At 45.2% G+C, this 21,260-nt stretch overlaps 1 protein-coding gene across 1 annotated transcript; it reads right to left on the reverse strand.

Moving 5' to 3' along the window:
- Positions 1 to 311: 311 nt before the first annotated feature.
- CCDC167 (coiled-coil domain containing 167) lies at positions 312 to 13,242 on the reverse strand. The gene is made up of 4 exons (XM_030268619.4): positions 13,104 to 13,242; positions 5,680 to 5,774; positions 3,252 to 3,304; positions 312 to 1,160 (listed from the first exon to the last, which is right to left on the reverse strand). Exons 1-4 carry the CDS (start codon positions 13,227 to 13,229, stop codon positions 1,057 to 1,059), a joined length of 378 nt encoding a protein of 125 aa, XP_030124479.4. The 5' UTR covers positions 13,230 to 13,242; the 3' UTR covers positions 312 to 1,056.
- Positions 13,243 to 21,260: the final 8,018 nt, after the last annotated feature.

A 21,260-nucleotide genomic window follows, 5' to 3' on the forward strand; every position in this document is an offset into this window, starting at 1 on the left:
TTCAAGGCAGTTCCTTTTAAAGGTTTTTGTGGCAAGTTTAGAGCATTGGAATGAGAGGGCATTACAGTCTCTGGCACTCCTGCAGCATGGGTAGGCTCCTATTCCACTCAAAAGAAGTACATTACAGGCCACAGCAGACCAGTAACCCACTGTTGAGAGCTCAGTGACCAGGAGGTTAAGTGCCTAACCTAGTCTAGGCTTACCATAGTGCAATGTGTGCTAGTAGGGAAATAGTAGGGTGAGAATAAAGCAGTGGCTGAGAAACAGAACAGGGGAAAAAAACCCCCAACCAAATGAACCAAACAGAAAACTAAAAGGTCAAATTATTTTATTTAAAGCTCTACAGAAGCACTTTCATCTCTCTAGGAGTTGATAGTAAATTGTCTTCTGCAAATGCTAATTCTCAAAGGCACAAAACGGCTACCAAGCTCTGATGCACTGGAGAGAGGTAGGCAGATCATCTCACAGTCCAAGCACCCATATCTCAATATGGATGCTCCCTGCTTGCAGAGATACCTATGTCCCATCTGCTTTTGTAGATGCAGGATTCCTTTGTTCCTGGAAGTCAGGGTGGAGGAGGAAGCATCTTTAGCTCAGCTCTGGGAATATACAGAATTGCAGTACCTACAGCTTACCCTTTGCATCAAGAGCTTGGTCCCTTCAATTTTTGATTGTGTCACAGGAGCCAAGGTATATATTCCACCTGGACCGGGCAGAAAGCACCTCTCTGGAATCACAAAGGTCCTCTTCAAAAAGGAGAATGTATTGCCTTCCTGGATCTGGCTGGATGGTCCTGATTTTGTTTTGGCTAAGATGGCACCACCCTGAGCTCTGCTTGACCTGATTTCCAAGCACAAGTATGCTGTGATTTCTGGTTTGTCTCCTGTTCTCCTCAATTTGCAGAGAAAAATCTTCCCTACAACAAGGCTTGGAGACAATAAACAAGAACAGTAATTTGAAATGCTGATCCTCACCCTTCGGGGAGGCACAATGATGAGAGGAGGAAGAGCTCCTTGCAGGAGTAATTTGTTCAGCAGTGAGAATCCTTGAGTGCAATCACATCGTCCAGCAGGCATAAATAAGAGCAATCAGCAATGCCATGGCCACAGCAAGGGCAGCATTCTTGCGATTTTCCTTACGAAGCACACTCAGTTCTTTCTCTGGAAAACAAACAAAAGAATTGCCTGTGAAGGTTCTTCATGTTGCAGCTACACTTCCTTTTGAAACTCTCTTAGAAGCACAAAGCTACCTTGGCCACAGGCAAACATTCTGGGAGCAGTACGCAAAGCTGCCAACAGGGTGTGCTGAATGGGAAGTAATTACCCAAACTAGCAGGAACCCTTTTATTTGCTCTCATCCTGACACTTGTGGTAGCTGTGCTTGGGAATAATTCAGTGCCAGGCCAGTTCCTGTTGGCAAATGACATTGCTGTATGCCTTTACTAAGGACAGACTGTTTCATTAGAATAACTGCTTGCTCCCTAAGAGAATGAAGGAGACAGGAGGGCAAAGAGCTATTTGCACTATCTTCTAGATGTAACAGCCTGGTAGCTCTTTCTAATGCTAAAATTTAAATACAACTGTAGCCACCTTTGAATGCTACAGAATCTGTGTTTCCTTACATCTCAGAAGGATCAGTGTGGAAAAGATCTGAACCTGGACACTCTTACTCTGTTGGGGTCTGAAGCTTTTTAGAGATAGGTAAACCAGGGAGAAGGAAAGCAAAATAAGAACCACAGATGCAGAGAGAGGAAGACAGTGGCTACTTCAAGTATAGAGTCTTGCCAATCTCCATTTCTATTTGGTTCCCTTTACCAAAGATGAGAACCCCTCTCTTGCTAGTTCTGTTCCATGAAACTTTGCTGGCTGATACAGGTAAGCAGTGAGGCCTCCAGCCTTTCACACTGCAAGGCCAAACAGCACTAAGTGTGTGGCAGGCAAGGTTGGGACTGTCCAGAGAGAGGCTGCTTTTGTTGCTGAGTTCATCTGCAGGGGTACTGCCTCTAGAGTTTGCACAAGCAGCCTCCAGTAGTTCTCCAAGTGGCGTTGGTAATCAAAAGAGACTTTTAGCTGTTCTTTCTGCCCCATTCTTCACCGAATACAGGTTTTCTCATGCAGCCACAGAGCAATCTGCTTGAATCTGCAAGGCCACAAAGGAGGTGACAGGGTCACATAACCTCATGCACAGCAGTGCCAGCTTAAACTGATGCTGACAATGCCATTGTCAGCAGCTGCTGTTCATGGCCTCAAGTGCATCAGCTGGAATAAGGAAAGATTTAGTCAGAGGCCACAGTGGTGATGTCACCATTAGATGAGGCTGTTGCTGCTGTCTGAGCTGCTGTCAGACTGCTCTGCTGATGCCAGCAGGGATGGCTGACTGCTGGCTGGTTAAAGGGTGGCAGCAATTTTCAGTCTTCTGCTGTCTCTAGTGGTAGTCCCTTAGAGAACACCTTTCTGTCTGCTTAAAGTAACTGTTACTCTTCTGGAAACAGTCCTCTAGCATGAGTTATAATTACAAGTTTGCTGGCCATACCCCAGCTTTCAACCCTCTAGACCTAAAAGAATACTTGTGCCTCTTTCCCTTTTGTGAGTTCTTCTGCTTGCACAGCTGCAGAGGTAACACACTGATCATTACCAGGAACCTGAACAACGCAGCACTGCTAGTGGAATAGAACTCCTGTCGAGTATGGTATCTCAGAGAGACTTTCATTCTAACTGTCAATAGGGACTGGTACCAAGGAAAAACCCTGGCTCTCTAGAAATGCAGGTGGCACATCAGTGTGAATCACTATGCTCTTGTGCTGAGTAGCGTCATAAACTGATACAGTTAGAACCCTCCCCAAGGAAGGTATACTTTGCTACACTCCTGATAGCATTTGGCCTTCTTGCCTAGCAAGCCTCTACAATGAAAAAAAAAAAAAACAAAAACTTGGGGGGAGGGATGCTAAAAGCTACTTGTGCCAATCTGCTAGCTATGATTATCTAGAGACTGGTAATTTGGGGTATGCGGAGGGGTTATTTTCTCCCCTTCACTAGCTGATGCTTATTTTTTTCCCTGTGGAAGTACAGCTCAAGTGGGAGGATACAGATTCCTATTATAATATGCTGACTACATTTCCATTAGTCTAGCTCCTTTTGGTTGAAGCTAAATTCAAAGGCAGAAGTCAGAGGTGGCAAGAACTTGAAGACAAAGCTAAGCTGCAGCACTGATCCCATCCTGCCCAGAGGGACCATTTTTAATGAAGCTCTTACCATAGTTGTCAGCTTTGGTCATTAGTAAGTTTCGCTCTCTCTCCAGTGACTTTCTGTAATGAGAAGAGGAGTTCATTACCTGCAAGGCAAAACACAGCCTATTTCTTTGCTTACATGATGGAAGCGAGACTGTCCCCACTGCTGGGGATATCTGCTCAGAGGATGAGCCCCTCACCCCTCCCTGTTGGAAGGGTGACAGTTTAGAAATACCCAGCTGTGCAAGAGAAGAGATGCAGCATTTTAGATTATTTTTTCCTTCCCCCAGATTGCTTCATAACTCTCAGGAGAGCAGTGTAGGCAAACTAGAGCTAGAAAGAGGCTCTTGGGTCAGCCCCCTACTCTGGTTTCCCCTAGGTGAGGCAGGAAGTTCTCACACAGCTATGGGATGGGGTAGAGTCCTCATATGCTCTCGGGAGGATCCTGTCCCTCCACCACATTAGGCTTAGTGCTGGAACAGTAATGCTTCTCACCATTTGAAGCTGGGATCCCTTTGTCAGAGGTATCCAATTTCCAGAAATTGGTGAACTCAAGGAAACAAGCTTAATCCAAGCCCCGTCCTAACAAGTTAAACAACCTGTCATTAAACTGAAGACTCATAATAACAGAAAAGACTAAGGCCAACCCAGCCATTTTCTTAAACTGCACAAGATGATTAATTAATATACAGATTAAAATATAAATCCAAAATAAAATTCCTGAAAGCAGCAGTGTTTCCATTATGGCAGTGAGGAAACGGCCAGTCCTTTCAGACTCTGCACATAAATAAACATGAGCTAACAAATTATCTCCTGGTTCAGAGAAGGCAGAAAGTGCAACAGAGTTTGTTGTTCCCCTTGGTGCATAGCAAGAAAAACCTGTAGGAGGAAAGACATCCAAATCTATGTGTACAGCTAGTTAAGTGTAAGAGTGCAAGAAAGCAACCTACATCAGGAGCAGTAGGAGAGGAAAGGGCTCTAGAAGAAAACTGGATGGAGAGCAGCCAGGAGGAAGTGAGAAGACAGATTTTACCAACATGACTGAGATGCTACTTAGAAATTTGTGAAGAGAGTCAAGAGAAGAAGCTTTGAGAATGAGACATGAAGAAACCATGACAACTGAACTTCAAAGTGGAAAAGCAGAACTCCTCTTTGTATGCTATACACTGAATTGATAATTTTGATCATGGTACCTTCCCTCCAGGGTCTTTCAAAGGGTCTGGAATAGGACAACAGAAGTTCTGTTTCTATTTCCATGCAAGCTGTAAAATCCACAGAAGGCCCCAAGAATCCCAATTCATAACTCTTTGCACTAGGCCCTATATTTCAGACAGAAACCATTATATATCACATCTTGTCAAGTTACCACAACTGTAGGTTTGGTTGTTGGCCACCTAAACCCCAGATGAAGAATACAGACAGTAAACAAGGAGAATTTAGGCCAGAAAAGGATTGTTGAGATGAGGAGCTATAGTGTAGAGGGACAGGAAGAGACAGGACCCTGTCTAAATATGGATGGGGATATAAAATTGCAGAAAAGGAGGGGGGTACAAAGGAGAGTTTAACAAAGAACTTAAACTAAGCCTGATAAATACCAGGGGATGGAGACATCACTATTGCTATGATAATTTCTAATGGGGTTCTACAGGACAGTACTGTAGAGCAAACACCAGGATCATCAGGACTACTCCCTAGGCTGATGACTAAGCCTCTCAGCCTTTTTCTGCTTGGAGTAGTGCAGTACGATGCTAGTGACTGAAAAAATGTCCTCAAGCAGAGAGATTTGAATCTCTTGCTTCACACTCAAGAGAAACAGCAGGTTCTGCCTATGTCTACTGTAAAATCCAGGACAAAGTCCTTGCTTGAGTCCCAGCTCTAGAAGCCAACAAATGCTGCCTCTACAGTAGCCACAGATTTCAGGGGAATTGTCCCTCTTAGCTTTTCCAAGAAAAGCCAGTGCATTAATTCATCCCTACATCCAGACACATTAGCAACACAGACACAGATATTTTCCCTCAGCTGCTTTTGCAGCTGGATCCCAGCCTGGTTTGGCCCTCAGTAGTAGTTGCTGTACATCTCCCTGATTGAACCCAGGTGGCCTCAGCAAGATTTGAGCAGCAGCGTGCAGAAAACCTTTGCCAGACTCACAGAGCAGGTTTGTAAGAGGCCAGGAGCCAGGCCTGCAAATGAACTGGTAAGTTTCAGGCACTGCATTTCTGGTTGTGGCACAGGTTGGAGTAAGGCTGTTAATAAGATACAGCTTTCTCTCTATATCACTGCATTTCTCACAGAGGCAAGTTCCCCAAGAAAGCTCCAAGCTGTGAGAAGAGAGTCTTGTCATGGGGAAATCACACATTCCCACCCCTTCAAGAGCCCTTGCTTGTTCCTACAGCAGGATGACAGCTAAGCTGAAGTGCACACATACAGCTGTTTAAGGAGCTGGTCAGCAATACCTTCCTTCAGGGCTGAGCTTCTCTCTGCGCAGCTTAAGGTCCACCTCTTCCATGCTCTGTCTGCAGCGTGCCAGCTTCTCCTCTAATCCATCAATCTGAAAAACACCACACCAGTCACCATCATTTCTTCTCCTAGCTTACAAGGACTCATTCCCATTCAGATGATGGCAGTTCAGCTACTATTCCTCCCCATATCAAGGGACGAATCCCAGATTTGTGTAGAGACCACAGCACAGAGAGCTCATAATCTCCCAGCTCAGCCTGTATTCTAGCCCAGACAACCGTAACATCATCACCGCAGATACAGCCAAACCAGCCCTGACACTGCCTATTGTGTGGCTGGCCAGCACCCTTTTGCTAGGATCTGATCCTGTTCCAGCTTGCTCTGGTTTCTTTGCATGTGGGTTCACAAGCAAAGGTGTGATCTTAGGTATCTTTATGCAATTAAAAAATAAAAAGAGAGACACTGGCCTAAACCAAAGCCTGAGGGACAGGGTCTTATTTTAGCACTGTGAATGGATGCAGAAATCTACAAAGCACCCTCAGCTGTCTGGCTGGGTGAAGAGGGAACAAAGGGATACTTCAAGTCTCTTTTACTCAACTGCATCTACAACAGCAACAGGAGTCTGCACAATATGGTCAAGAGAGCATTCGCCACTGCCTCCTTCAACCTGTACCAAGTGTTGGCAGCAACATGTTTCCATGCAGAAAAATATTGGTTATCTCATTGTGTCTCTTCATCAAGTATCCCAACAGCCACCCCTGTGTCTTTCTGTGGAGGGGAGTAACCACAGCTAGGCACAGGAGGGTTGATCTCCTTGTATGCAAACAGACTGCATAGGAGGGAATCCTACCACAGTAAACAGTTCTGGGAATCATTCCTCTCTTCTGCCTGGCAACCACAGCATAGACATCTCAAGGAAAACTCTGACTTTCAAGCTTGCTTCCAGCAGGGAAATAGTGGGACTAATCAGACAATATGGACACAACAACCTAGCCTGAAAGAAAATGGCCTCGGTGCACTAAGATGGCAATGACCTCTCTTTTGAGCTACTCAGTGCAACACTCCTGCTGTGCCTGGTTCTCCAGGGAAGGCCAAGGCTGGCAGCACGGCCTCCCTGTGGTGGGAGCTTTCACACACCAGATGCTAAGAGGCAGCACAGTCCTGGGTAAAGGTGGAATGAGCTGCCTGGACACCAGCCTCAGAAGCAGCCCAGAGAACAAACACACTCATAAACAGTAATAAGGGGAACAAAATCAAAGGTAGTGATCCCTAATTACTGCTGCTTTGGGATCAGCTCTGCTCTGATCAGCTCCTGTTAATGAGCTCATTAGCAATCTCACACCTTCTGCTCAGTAAAAGCAGGCAAGCATTATAACTAAGCAGGACTGGAAAGAAGAGGCTTGACATAAAGCAGACCATGAAAAGAAGTTTAACCAGTCAGTTAAACAGTCTGGAAGAAGCATAGCAGAGCTGGGGACAGGGACATACAAGAAGGCTCAAATAAATGTTTGATTTATCAGATAGCAATCCCAAAGTCCTCGGCTATTAGGCAACTCTGCCAGCGTTCAAGATGCCAAACTCCTCAGAGGCACATGCAGAGCTTCCTGAGCCCAAGGAGAGCACCGAGGCATACTGCCTGATTCCAAAGCTCAGGGAATAGCACTTCTGTGTTTGGCAATGCTTGGGTTTGCCTGGATGAGGATAATTATCTTCCTCCATTTCCAGCTGTGCCAGTTAAGAATGTTAACTGTAGCTGCTCATCACCATGTCATCCACTACAACTCAGTCAGCATGATGCATTGCCCCAGTCTGCTTCAGGGCCAAGAAATGACTTCACTCAGGCCAGCCCTGAGCACACTTATCAGCAAGTTAATTTAATAGCACAGTGTGGTACAGCAGAGGTGGGGTGTTGGTCCAGTCAAATTTAAGAATTACCATCTCCCTCACCAGATCCTACCATTTGTAAATGGCTATTTCTGCTCCTTTAGCTGTTGGAAACCCTTATGTGCACACACAGGAAAAGATGCTTCAGCATGTGTTACCTGGCTCCTCCTTAGCCTGTTAAATTATTACAGTGCACCATGGCTTCTCTGGAAATATATTTTTAAATAATGCTAAATAATACATTAAAGAATTAACGAGAGCTTTACTTAGCTGCCAACCCCACCACTAAATTATCAATGCTACTGCACTCCAATCCTCTCCTCCATGCCTGGTCCTCCTAGCTGGCAGTTGCTCTCACCTAGTATATTCTCTGCCCGCACTTCCCTCATTTCATGAGACTTAACAAGAGTATTTTCTGCCCAGCTTTGTCAGTGCTTTTACTTTCTGCTGACTAAAAAGCTCCAGATTCCACATAATACTTTAAAGTTTCAACTGGTTTTACTGCTCTTAAATCAAAACTTAAGTTTGGGTCCCTTCCTGGAGAGCAATAATTTGCTAATAAACCACATGCCCTAGAACTGCATCATCAGCTGTGCTGAGCTGGGGGCACAAGGGATAAAAAATAACCAGAAAAAAAAAGCAAGGAAGAAGGAACAGACTGCTGAATGAACAAAATACTTTTCTTTCACAATTTCACTACTCTTTTTTTTCTGGCTAGCCTGAGTTATTAGGAGTTAGAAGGAAGGACAAGAGTGGGGATTCACAGATGTTATCCATTTATCGTGCCTCAGTTTTCCCACTTATAAATTAAGACCCTATAATCTGCCTCCTGAAGGCAGCTCATTTGAATAAGAAGCCTCAGACACTGACCCAAACTATGGGCAGAGCACTATCTTGATATGTCAATGTCATTGTCTTGCTTGGCATTTCGGAGCTGCTCCTGCAAGGCAGGAGTGTCTCAGCAACTCAGCCATCCAAGTAACTCTTCACTGCAGAACAAAAGAAAGACAAAACCAGAAAATAAGCATAGGGAAAAAATCAGAGAAATACCTGGGAACTACTGATTACTCTCTGGGCTGCAAAGGAAACTCCATAGTCTGTAAAACTGTAGCACAAGAATATCTGTAAGGCTTTGCCATAATCCCCTGCTACAGCTAGCTCTGCTGGAGAGCAATCCTAGAAGCAGGTGCTCACCTGAGCTTGCTATGGATGGAAAGCTTTCCCTCTTACTAAATAATACATGAGGTTAGTTGGGATACATACTTGGGCACACTGGAAGCCCACAGGAAAACAAGGAGCCAAGCTCGCTTAGCTGAACCACCCTTGCACTTCACACTACCTTATCTCTTAAGTGGCAATCTCAGCACAGTGCCTCCTAAGTTGCAAAGATGAACCTTTCTCCTTTTAGCTCTCCTTTCCTTGAAGGGGATCCTCTGGGACAGAGCTGAAATGCAGCAAGCAGAAAGTTCATATGACAGCTCCTCAGGTTCACACAGATGGTAGCAGGGACACAGGACTTCACTCACTGCAACATCTTTAAGTAGTTCCAGTTAAAAAGGGGGAGTGAAACACGTGCTTCACATCCAGGAAGCAGATCTGGGCACACAGAGCTGCCCTTCTGAAGCTCCTCAGGAGACAGTCCAGAACGTCAAGTCCCAGCAGCTATGGATGCACACAGGGATCCAAGACCAGATGCCTCTTTTGCTCCACAGGTATGACAGGCATTCAGCTATTTTTGCTGAATTCTGGCAACACTTGCTCATAATCTGGAAACTGTTTTAAGCTAGAGAGACCTGGAATGGATTTCAATCCAAACTGACTTACATGGTTATTACAAATTCCATTTGTTGGGACCATCTTGGGCAGAGAGACTGAAATAGCTGACATAAGGGCAGAGACAAAGTTAGAAGTGAAAAAGCAGCTTTGCTTATAGAATTGAGCTGGATACCATTTAATACATTTTGTAGCAAATTAATGAAAGCTTTCTTTCCAACAGAAAGGCTAAAAGCGCTTTTCAAGAACTGGCATCCACCCTCCACTTTTATGAATTCCCTAATTAAGATACTGGCAAAGAGCCATATCACACATACGTCGACATCCAACAGCATTAGATAATGAGGTTTTCATCTTCTGACCCTCATAAAACAGATCAAAGCCAACTGAAGAGGTGGGGGCAAAGAAAAAAACCCTTCCCTGAGCAGTCTTTATATGCCTTGTCACCTGCCAGCACACTTGAACTGTTCTTTCACAGAAGAATTAATGGTTCCTGCATCCACAAATTTGGCTGGATTATTAAAATCAGTCCAGCAGAGGCAAATTTTGTTTAAATTCAAGTGCTAACTTGCTGTTCATGGACACACTTCCATTTTCTCCATGCTCTTTGAATCATTTTGCATGCTGGAAAATAATTTCACAGACATTTCGCCTACAGCATGCTTAGAAATATTTACCAGACAAACTATTCACAGCAGAGGATGACCCACCAGCAAAGTCTAAGATGGCTCCTGCAGAACAACCCTGTGTGTTGCTAAAGGAAGAAAGGCTGTATTCTATCCACACCTCCTCCTTCAGCTTTGCAGGGGCCATCTCATTAGTCAGTGCATCCTGCCTCAGAACAGAGCAGTGGCTTTGCAAGACCGCACACAGACGTGACAACAGAGCATACGAGCCAGATTTTCAAAAACTTCTGCAAGAACAGCTTCACTGAACATGAACTGTGTCAGCCTTTCCCCTATTCTTTAGGTTCTTTTATAGACACTGATCAGCCATTGCCCTGTCAGACTCAGCAACAAATGTAATAATACTTTATAGAAACACACACCTGACATTTTGCTGCCCAGGCACCGCCTTTAATTTAACGTCCCTTTCTGCTTCTCTGATTTTTTTTTTCAGTTGTTGTCTGAGCCACAAGTATATTTTTAGTGGTTACAATATCCTTTGGCAAGAAGTTTCACAGCAGGTTATAGGAAGAACCAACCCCTCCTCTTTGTTCTGAGCTTGTCAGCTGCTGGTTTCATTTGATAGTCCTTACTTTATATTGACAGTGTATGTTCATTCTTCGTTTAAAGCTACAAATAGCATGCAGAGGATATAGGACTATATTGAGTCCTTTGCAGTCATGTTTTCCAGCTCAAAAGGACCTGGAATGCTTGGTAGTTTCTTGCATAAAGTTCTCCACACCTTTGGTCATCCATGTCACTCTCTTGAGTTAATTCCATTTTCACTATTTTGGTACAAAATGGACCAGCCTTGCCAATTTCATTTTCTTGATAAGTTTCCTCAAGCAAGTCCTATGCAGCTCAGCATTGTCAATAGGACTGCTTCTCAAAAGACTAGATCTCTATGAAAGAAGTGACATGAATTTAAACCAACACAACATTTTGGAGATTCATTTATGTATATTTAAACCAGATCATATCAATTACATCTGCAATTTGTAAGTGCAAGCTAAAAGTGTCCATATAGAAAATTGCATTCATTTAGCATCATGACTTCAGGTAAACAAGCATGACTCTGCCTAGATGAGGCCTTTCAAAGCTAGTCATGCATCATGCCATATTAAGACTCATCTGAAAAGTTTTCCTTATAATCATAACAGCTCAGAAGGTAATACTGAACAGACTAAGTTTAAATTATGAATCAAGTATCTTGGTTGTCACACAAACTGAAACCCAGCCCTCTCTTCATCTGGCTTACAGGGATTTTTTTTTTCTTCCTCCCTAACCTCTCTTCAGTAGTGTTCTCATCACTGCAAGTGGAAAGAATTTTATCTTGTAGTAATGTCTTTGCACAGAGATTTTCACCTGTAATGCACAAAAAAGAGTAACTCTACAATCCTTTCAAAACTAGTACGTTCCATCCTGAAAACTTCTAAAACCCCCCCAAAACCTAATCTAAAGCTACTACAAGTCCTCAAACATTTTGCAACAATTTTCTGTGGCAGCTAAAATCAGTCCCTTTTCATTCTGTGAAAAGCAGGTCCCTAACAGGCTGAGCCATTTTGCCACCTCTCTTTTTGTAAGGTAGACCTTACCATCTCAACTCTTCTTGTCTACCACTTTTCAAAACACAACCACAGCAAAAGAAGAAAAAAAAAAACAACCATAAAAGCTCCCCCCCCAAAAAAACCCCAAACCAACCAACCAACCAACCAAAAAACCACTGTTCAATTCTCTCTGGTAGGCTCACCAAAGAGCCTGGACAGTCAGCATAGCCCTCTGAACTCCCTTTGATGGTTATATTTGGGTTAGAATGCCCAGACTGTGCTTCTCTAATGAAAGCCTAACCAATGAAACACACCAGGTAACCATAAACCAAACTCCTATTCCACACAGCAGGATGAGAGGAGGTCACATCAATACATATAAATACCTTAAAGGTGGGTGTGAAGAGGTTGGTGCCAAACTTTTCAGTGGTACCAGTGACAGGAGGAGGAGCAATGCCTGTAAGCTAAACTAAAAACTAAAACACAGGAAGTTCCACCTCAATGTGAAGAAAAAAACCTTTTTACACTGAAACAGACCACTGGAACAGGCTGCTCCGGCAGGCTGTGGCGTTTCCCTCTCTGAAGACATTCAAAATCTACCTGGTCATGTTCCTGATCGGCTCTAGGTGACCCTGCCTTGGCAAGGGGATGCTATCCAGATGTCCTTTCCAGCCCTAAGGATTCTGTGACACTCACCTCTATGTTACCAGCTGGTGACACATTTCTGACACACCCTGACATTTCCCAGGCCTTTCCATTCTGGTTACCTTGGTCTGTTGTGCAGGTGCTCACCTGAAAAGACTTCAGGTCAAATGTGACCAATGAGATTCACTGAATGAATTCTGGCCCATTTCAGCTATTTGTGAGGAACATTCAGGCTTTGCTGAGCCCAAAATATTCAAAGCCACAGACCTAAACTCAGACTTGAGCCCAGACAGCACTGTTCAGTGCAGGAGCCAGAAAGACATATGCTTCAGAGAGATCTTAACTAACACAACTCAGCTTGTTTACAGAAAGACAAAGCTTCAACAGAGCTTACCAGCCAGCCCTCCTGCCACCCAGGAGATCAGAGTATTTACAGAATGGGTAAGATCTGAAGGGACCACAGTGGGTGATCTGCTCCAACCTCCCTGCTCAAGAAGAGTCATCCTCAAGCACATGGCACAGGTGCAATCTCCAGTGTGGAAGAGAGAGACAAAACACCCAAGCCCAGTAAGAATGCAGCTTTAGAAGGAAGACATACTCTTAACACCCAGCCTTTCACTTTTCTCCTCGCTGTGATTTACAGGCCCCTCACATGCCAGTTTACCACTGGATTCCTCTCAAGAAGCAGCAGCACACGGATGACTTCCAGCGCCGCACGCACGCAACGGGCTGGCGGTCACGGCCCGCCGCAGCACCCCCACGGGCACACACACTCACGGCACCGGCTCAAGGGCCCGGCAGGAGCAAGGACACCGCCCGCCGTCGCTCAAGGCCGGGAGCAAGGACGTTGCTCCGAGACCCCGCCAGCCCGGCCGCAGCAACCACCGCAACGCGCCCCCCCCTCACCTCCCGGGCCACGCTCGGCCCCGCTCCGCGCCGGCCCATCGCCCGGGCCCGCCCGCCGCGCATGCGCAGGGGCGCCCGCGCGCCGCCGCCTTGGTGCGGGGCTGGGCTGGGCGGGGCGGGTGCCATGGTGGGGAGAGCGCCGCTGGCTGCCCTCGCCCATGGAGCCGCTGGCCCCGGGGTTGGGTTCGGGCCTGCGAGCCCCGTCGGCGTGGTTCCGACACAGGCGAGGGCGAGCGGCAGCCAGAGCGGTGCAGCCCGCGTTGTGCCGCTGCTGCCCGCCCCCTGCTCTGCCCTCTAGCGGATGCGAAGTGGCTGCGGGAGGAGCGGCGGGCTGGGAAGCTGAGGTGGGACTTGCTGGTCATGCCTGGGCCTGCCTCTCCGCCCCTCAGAGACCCCGGCTCCCTCGGGTGCTGGCGGGGCACATGCCGAGTGAGCAGCTGGTTTTCCTGCCAGTGGGGCCAGCGCGTTCCTGGGCACTCCACACCAGGTCTTGTAGTGCCGGGGGTCACTCGGGAAGAAGGCAACCTCGGAAACACAAGGCAAACCCAGAACGGCTGCTTTGTGGCGTGTTGGGATAAATGAGAAATATTTTTGGACATCAGGAGGGATTTCTTCACTGAAAGGGTTGTCAAACATTGGAACAGGCTGCCCAGTGAGGTGGTGAAGTCACCATCCCTGGAGGTGTTTAGGAAAAGATGATGTGGAACACAGTGTCATGGTCTAGTTGACATGGTGGTGTTTCATCACAGGCTGGACTCAGGTCTTTTCCAACCTAATTGATTCTGTAATTGTGTTATTCAGATCGTCCTTGAGGCTTCCTATTCAAATGCTAGTGTTGTGCTAGAGCAGCTGAGGAAAAGCTAGCTGTGTGATCTACCTGGAAATAGCACTTCGTGCATGCCAGCCAGTTCAGTGCAAGATACTAAACATGATGTTACATATGCATGACAACACTTGTTCTGACCAGTAAAGCTTTTTATGAAACACTGCAATCTTGTATTAGAAAAAAAAAAAAAAAAGCAACACCACTGAAGTGCATCTATCTTCAGGGTAGGACATGGCTGTTACATGACAGAGAGCAGCAGTGCTATTTGCTGGCAAAAAGGAAGGCTGGGCAGCAGCAACATTTATTAGACATACAGACTGAATTTTCATTTTGACTAAATACCCTCTGCTGAGTGAAATTTTGCTAGAACGGTGGGAGTGCAGATGTGTGTCACACAAGCAGTGATAATACTGATACCTAATTAGTGTGTTTCATTTTCTTTCAAACATCCCTCCCTTGCTTCATTTTTACTGTGTGAGATGGCATCACTCTCATTTTATGTCTGGAGAAAAATGAGGGACAGCTGTACTCTTTTCTGCTTCCCAATGTGGTACTTGACTCTATGTAATAGAGTCTATACTTTTGAACCCAAAGGAACCAGAACTCACATCCCCAAGCTGAGACTCTGAGATAACTGCTTTCCAAGCAGAAGCAGCTAGTCAAGGCAGTAAAGAAGCTGAGTAGGACCTAGCCAGCAGCCCTGGGGAAGCACAGCATCAGGGGGAGGGAGAAAATGAAAAAGTAGGAGAATGTTATTTTTTCCCCTCTTAGGCAGAAAACTTGATTAGTGAGTGTAAATACAATCTAAAAATGCATAGAGGTTTGAAGAAACCCATCTGTTATGGTTTACAATGGGCTGAAATAGCCATCAACAGAAAGTTCAACAGAAAGCATTTTCTTCTTCACAAAGGTGAGTATTGATTCAGGGAAGGACTGTCAATTCTCATGTACACTTCTCCACAGAGAGACAAATATACACCATTTTGCAGGCAGATGGCTGTGACCTTTGTTGTCACATCTTTTGTGAAGACAGAGAAGGGGAACTGGTTCCTCCCTCACAAGCAAGCCACCATTCCCACCATTCTAAGCACCAGTTTTCAATTCACGTGTTACTTCTCCTGTCACTACTAAATGCGTCAAGCTAATAACCTCATTATGCCTATTACCTGGTCTTGTGTCTCCTGGTTCTGCCCTCAGCTAACACCTTTTCTTCATCCATCCCTGTTATATCTTCATTTCCTATGTAACGTCATTCATGTCATCTATAGGCTAATGCAAGAAAGAGAAACTTCCTTTTCCTCTGCAAATTTTTGGTATTTTTCTTCTTGAAACATGAAGAAAACATCTGGAAGTTTTTCAAAAGCAATGATATCGGCTTCCGCATTTTAGAATATTCATGGACGTGAGTACAAATTTGACCTACTCCATATCAAGCAGCTGCTACTGTCAACATGCATGTCTAAGCTGGAAATCAAAAGTTTTTAGCTTTGAGAACAGTCATATTATGGAACACACCTCCTGCCAGAAAGGTGGGAGGAAAAGAATGAAATAGTTTTTAGTAGGCTCTGGAATGGGATGGTCTAGTAGAAAGCCTGTAAGAGGAAGGTTCAAGATGTGATTACATACAGGTGGGCACCAAATAGCATATCCAGTACTGACTCTGTATATGGTCCTGGCGAGACCCTGCTCAGTGTCCCTGATTATGCTGTCCCTACTGCGTTCTTGCAGCCAAAATGAGTGACAAAGTGGTTTTAGAAATGAAAAATGCACGTGTCAGCCTTAAAGGAACACTTTAAGCCTTTAAAGGCTAACACTTTAACACTTTAATACACATTCAGGAGACACTGCACTACGTGTCCAGAGGCAGGATCGGATACACTGACGCCACCGAGCAGTGTTTTCTGTAACTGTGCATAACGCAGCAAGAATGCTGGCACCTCCTCAGCACCTGTTACACTGCTCATTGACTGGCAGCAGGGAAGGTTTGTCTCCTCTCTGTAACCTAATTGAGCTTGTTGCATGTTGACCTATGCTCAACACACATGGGGAGCAATTGATCAGCGTCATCTAACACCATTACGTATTTGAGGTTCATTATCATATGCCCTCTCCTGTTTTCTTCCTGTTAGACTCAGTCCTCTTCTTTCAATCCTATGCATTTTGCACCTCTCATACTGTTTGTTACCTTTCTCCCATCCAAACCTAGACTAATCCTATCCTGGGTGTATTGAGAACACAAAAAAGTATCCCCTTTGTCTTACAGGCAGTATGCCCTACTAATGCATCCAAGAAGGAAATGTGCAATACTTTCACAATGGCAATTCATATTTAGTTCACAGCCCTGTGGCTCCTCAGTGTTTCCTCAATGCTGAAGTCTAGGTGGGTGTTGCTCGTTTCTTTGTTGGTGCATTTAATTTCTTCTTCTCAGTTCAGTATTTTGCACCAGTTTTAGGAAATTTTAGCTGGCTGAATGTGAGCTATTTCTCCAATTTGCCAAAATATTTTTTCCCCTATTGTGCCTTCTGTCCTGCATGATCTTCCAGACTCGAGACCAACTATGAATTTCATAAACATACTTTGATTATCCAAGTCACTGGGGAAAACAGTTCTTTGTAAGTCCTCCTGATCTGATGGCAAATTACTGACAACTAGTTTCAGAGTGCACCCCTATGACAAATATTGTTTCAAAAAGCCTTACTACACATCAGGACAGCCTGCATTGCTGGGCTTGCTCTCTCTACTATTTCAGTTACTGTGACAAAGAAAGCTAAACAGTTTATATGATTGGTTCTTGGTTTTTTCTCTGCTGGCTTTTTTGTATTACCTGATTATCTTTAAGTGATAGCAAATTGATTATTTAATATTTTTTCCACATTTATTGAGGAGATGGGAAGGTAATGACTGAGGAATCAAAGATTTCAGGAAGCTTTAGGAACACTTGCTGATTTTTATCAGGGTAGTGCTGACTTTGAGGGTAATTTAATAGAACAGACATTAAGTCTTCACTAGTAATTAAGTCTTTATTAGTAAATTAAGCAACATCAGGAAATGTTCCTAGAATACAAACTCAATCATCAGATTTAAGTGTCAGCATACCCTGGTATGATTTTATTTGGTCCCACTAGGACTGTCCCAGAAAATTTCCACACATGATTTAGGAGTTATAGGCAGAGGACCATTCCCAATGGGCTGTTCAATGAGGTCATGGTTTCAGAGGTGAAGAGAGTTTAATAATATGGATGTGAGCCATTTGGTGCTAGTTTACAGGATGTATCTAGGACAGTGTTCCTGGGCACTCCTGATTTACTATCTTCCTACCTCTTTTTGCACTCTCCATCTGCAAGATTCACTGTGCTTTCTAAGGACAAATGAATCATTCCTCTGACGAGTCTGAGAGGAAGCTGAGGCCAGATGTCTCACTTTATTGATGTGAAGCAGTATCTGACCCAGTCTTCACAGCAGTGAAGTACTGGGATAGCACAGAATCAGGGGCCTCACCTCTTATGGTTGGCTATACCACGGCGGGCAGCCCTTTGTGTTCCAAGCATATCCTTCCCCAGCTTGTTAGCTAATGTCTCAATGGACCATGAGACAGGAGGGGACTTTCCAGAAACCTGAGAACAGGTGTCCCCCAGCATAGTGCATGTCCAGCTCTATCCCAATGCTATGTCTCTTTTCCCCTCCCAGCCCTGCTGTACCACATGCAGCTAGCCACTGGGAGCACAGAAGGAAGGAGATCACTGTGCAGTGTCGATGGAGAAGCCTCTCTGCAGGGAAAAGCAGAGGTGAGAGCAGGCAGGGTGAGTTGGCCTCTACCTGCATACTTGCACCTGTGAAGAGATGGAAGGAAGAATCATGATGCTGAAATCAGCCAGGAATGGGGGATCCCTGGGACATGATGACTCCTAACACATTGGAGTAAGTAGAAGATTTCTCTGGAGCAGAGGTTGTGTGTTGACCTCCTGGGGGAAACAAAAACTAAGTGCGAACAAGGCAGGCAACAAGCTGAGAGGTGCCGTGAGCTAGAACTGGGCTATGGAGCTTAATTATTCTTCCACTTTCCTCTAGTAGAACCAACATATAAGTTCCCCGCCTTCTCCCCAAGCTCTATAAGCAGGGATGAAATTGCCACTGCAATGATGACCAGGGGACAATACTTCCAGTGCAGACATGTCTGCCTCTTCCAGCAAAGATAGTAGAATTAAATGCCACCCGGGAGCAGAAGAGCAACAAAAAGCACTGTCAGATTTCTGATGTCTGAAAGATGCTCCTGTATTGTGGGATGTTTTTTTCCCTCTGGGAAGATAAATATTGAGAATCCAATGGACTGCATCTTCAGTTTGTATGCATCACGTTCTCTGCTTCCACCTTGATGAGCTTCACACACATTCTGGGAACAGCTTGAGATGGTAGAATTAATTAAATGAAATTAATCAAAACAACCTATCGGAGACAAAACTGGCATTGGTGAAATGCAGAGTTGGACCAAGAAGGGATTCTGTAGCTCAGGCTAATGCCTGCACTCATCAACAGATTCTGTTTGGATGAAAGCCTGTGTCAGATACAACTCGGTCAAACGTGAGGGGCTCTGAGGAGTTGTGTGCCTCATGCAAGATCACGTCTGTCCATGCAGTGCAGTAATTGTGGTGGGAACAGATGGAGTCCTGCTTTTCACAGAGCCAGGCACAGTGTGTAATCATAGGTCTTGCTTTGATGCTGAATGAAGCTGAACTCCACATGAAGCTGTGTTAATGCGGAGGAAGCAGGAGAACTGGAGCATGGCTTTTAGAGATGTGATCTAAGAAGGTTCCTTGGGTCCACTGTATGTATCCCACTCTGTAGACCTGGAAACAGAGGTACAGATTTGCCCAAATGGACTACTGGAAATGGAGATTCCTTCTGCTTTGGTCTCTGCCCATTCCCCCAGCACATGTCAGCCCAACTGTTCTTATGCCAGGTACCACTTCAGAGACATACATTTTGGCCTGTCCCAGTCATTTTTGTTCTATGCTTCATGAAAAGATTTCTTTCCTCCCACACTGCATCATCTTGAGGATCTAATAAATTGTGTGGGCATGGTTTCTGTCTATTGAGCAAGGATAAGAGTGCAGTTACAAGAAAAAAAATCTGAGTGTGAAGGGGTCAGATATATTGTGGGGATGGGTCCTGTTATGTGTAGTAGATACAATTCACGCCATTTCTAGTATGATACATGTGATATACGTGGAGTATACACGTTTGTATTAGGAGTCCCCCCCACCCTCGCAAGGGAAACCTGGTGTATGTTGGAACCCAATTTACGCGTAAAAGGACGTGGCTCGGCTAGGAGATCATTGGGTGAACGACCCAAGACGGATATAATGGAAATCCTGGGGCAGATACATGTGAATGCAGCGTTCCGTAAATTTCATCAAGGCATTCAGCAACTCCAGACATTGAATTGTTCTTCCTCATCACCAAAAAAAGAAAATCTCATTAACCTATGGACTCAGAATAGAATAAAAGACTGACTGCCAAAATCTTGGCCTCAGGCGGAATTTTTCCCATAAAAACTGCTTGTGCCAGGATGGAGGTGTCTGGGCATAGGGGAAAACCTCTGCTGGGGCTGACTTCTTTGTTGCACACCCGGTGCCGACTCCGGGCTCAGCACTGTTCTTTCCTTGTGGCTGGCTAGATAGAATTTGATTGCAAAAATAAATATTTTATTTTTTTATTGTAATTTGGCTTGACAAATTTTCATTTATAACAGTCCCTTATAAATATCTGAGAATAGAGAGAAAGCAAGTAGCTTTATGCAGTGCTGTGTTATTGGGGCCATAACCCTGTGCCTGAGTTTATTCTACAGCCAGCAGAGGTGCATCCATCACAGAGATGGGCAGCGTAATGCAGAGGCAGTGCAGGGTCCTGCGGGTTGCCTGGGAAGCCACAGGGAGCTGTGTATTTCTGAATCGGGGCATGGCTGAGTAGAACAGCATGCCCTGCTTTTAGCATTTGCAAGTATCAGAGGAGGGAAAACATGGCCATCACAATTACCCCAGACAAGTTTGCTTCTGATGTGCTTCAGGGATCTTGAAGAGTCTCTTGAGGAGAACCCCTTGGGCTCCCCTGGGCTCCCCTGCCAGTTCAGAATTGGGTGACTTGGCTTTATAGCAATGTTTTTGTCTTGGGGTCCCTAAGCTATGTTCAGAACCCAAGCCCTTGGAGATTTATACCCTTGAATAAGCTCCAGGGAACCAGAAAGTACTTGGCAAGTAGGGTGCAGAAATTTAGGGTGGCAAGATTGGCCTGGCGGTGCAGAGCTCACACCCTGCATTTGTGGTCCTGTTTTGGGTGTCTGGTTTCTAGCTCAGTCATCTGGTACACAGTGCCTCCATTCCTGCTCTTGTGACCCCAATCTCACCTGCTCTACTTCCTTACCTGTCTGTTAGAAGATAATGGGTGGGTGGCAAATTCTCTTATCCCAGGGGCATTAAGATCTCTGGTTTCAGATGGCAGTGCTGTAAAAGGCATGAGGAAGCTGAATCACATCTGCTGTTTGTCAAAAGCACCATCTTCTCTATTCAGATTCCGTGGGGAACTTGTCCTGCAAGATTCCAGGTGCTGTTAGAATAGTGAAGTGTTCAAGGATTCTGTAGTCTTGCTGACAGAAGCAGGAGAAACTAAATCTGTACCTCTTCCCACATTCTGCAGACCTGTCATGTGGCAGAGAGGCTGCTGAGTACTGTGGCCGATCCTAACAGAGCTGCCAGTTGTTATGAGAGAGGACAGCCATGTAAATGTATTCCCTGGCTCATGCCCCTTGCTGTGCAGTCAGACTGAGTCCATCCTCGTCTGCAGGGACAGTGAGGGACTTGTCCTCTAGTGTGTCCTGTGGTTTTCTGGACAATGAGATGTTTTCTGAAAAGAAAGTGCCTAATATTTATGCTAAGCACTGTCCTTCCCAGTCACCCTCCTGCTTCAAAGCCCCTCTTGTTCATTCTGGTGGTCATCGGGCCCCTGTATTCCTAGGAGAACATGGGTTGACCCTTTGCTTCTCTTTTTCCCTGGGGTAATGTGAGAGGGGCTTGTAAGGATAGGGGGTGCTTTGGGCTCTCTGAAGAGGAAGAATAAAGAAGTTTGCTCCTACATGAAGATGTCTGCAAATGGGAGGTGACAGCCCTGTGCATTCCTGCATGCTCTTGTCTTGTTTAGGTAGAAAGAGAGTGATTGGATCCTTCCAGGTCTTTGCTGAGCTCCAAGAGAACGTGCGGCTCACTGCCTCTGATCAAGAGGCTACTAGGTAGTCTGAAAATAGCATTCTTTCTCCTGCTATCATTTCTGCTTTTTCAAAT

This window comes from Taeniopygia guttata, chromosome 3 (assembly GCF_048771995.1).
Source record: "Taeniopygia guttata chromosome 3, bTaeGut7.mat, whole genome shotgun sequence".
In the NCBI taxonomy this organism is placed as follows: domain Eukaryota; kingdom Metazoa; phylum Chordata; class Aves; order Passeriformes; family Estrildidae; genus Taeniopygia; species Taeniopygia guttata.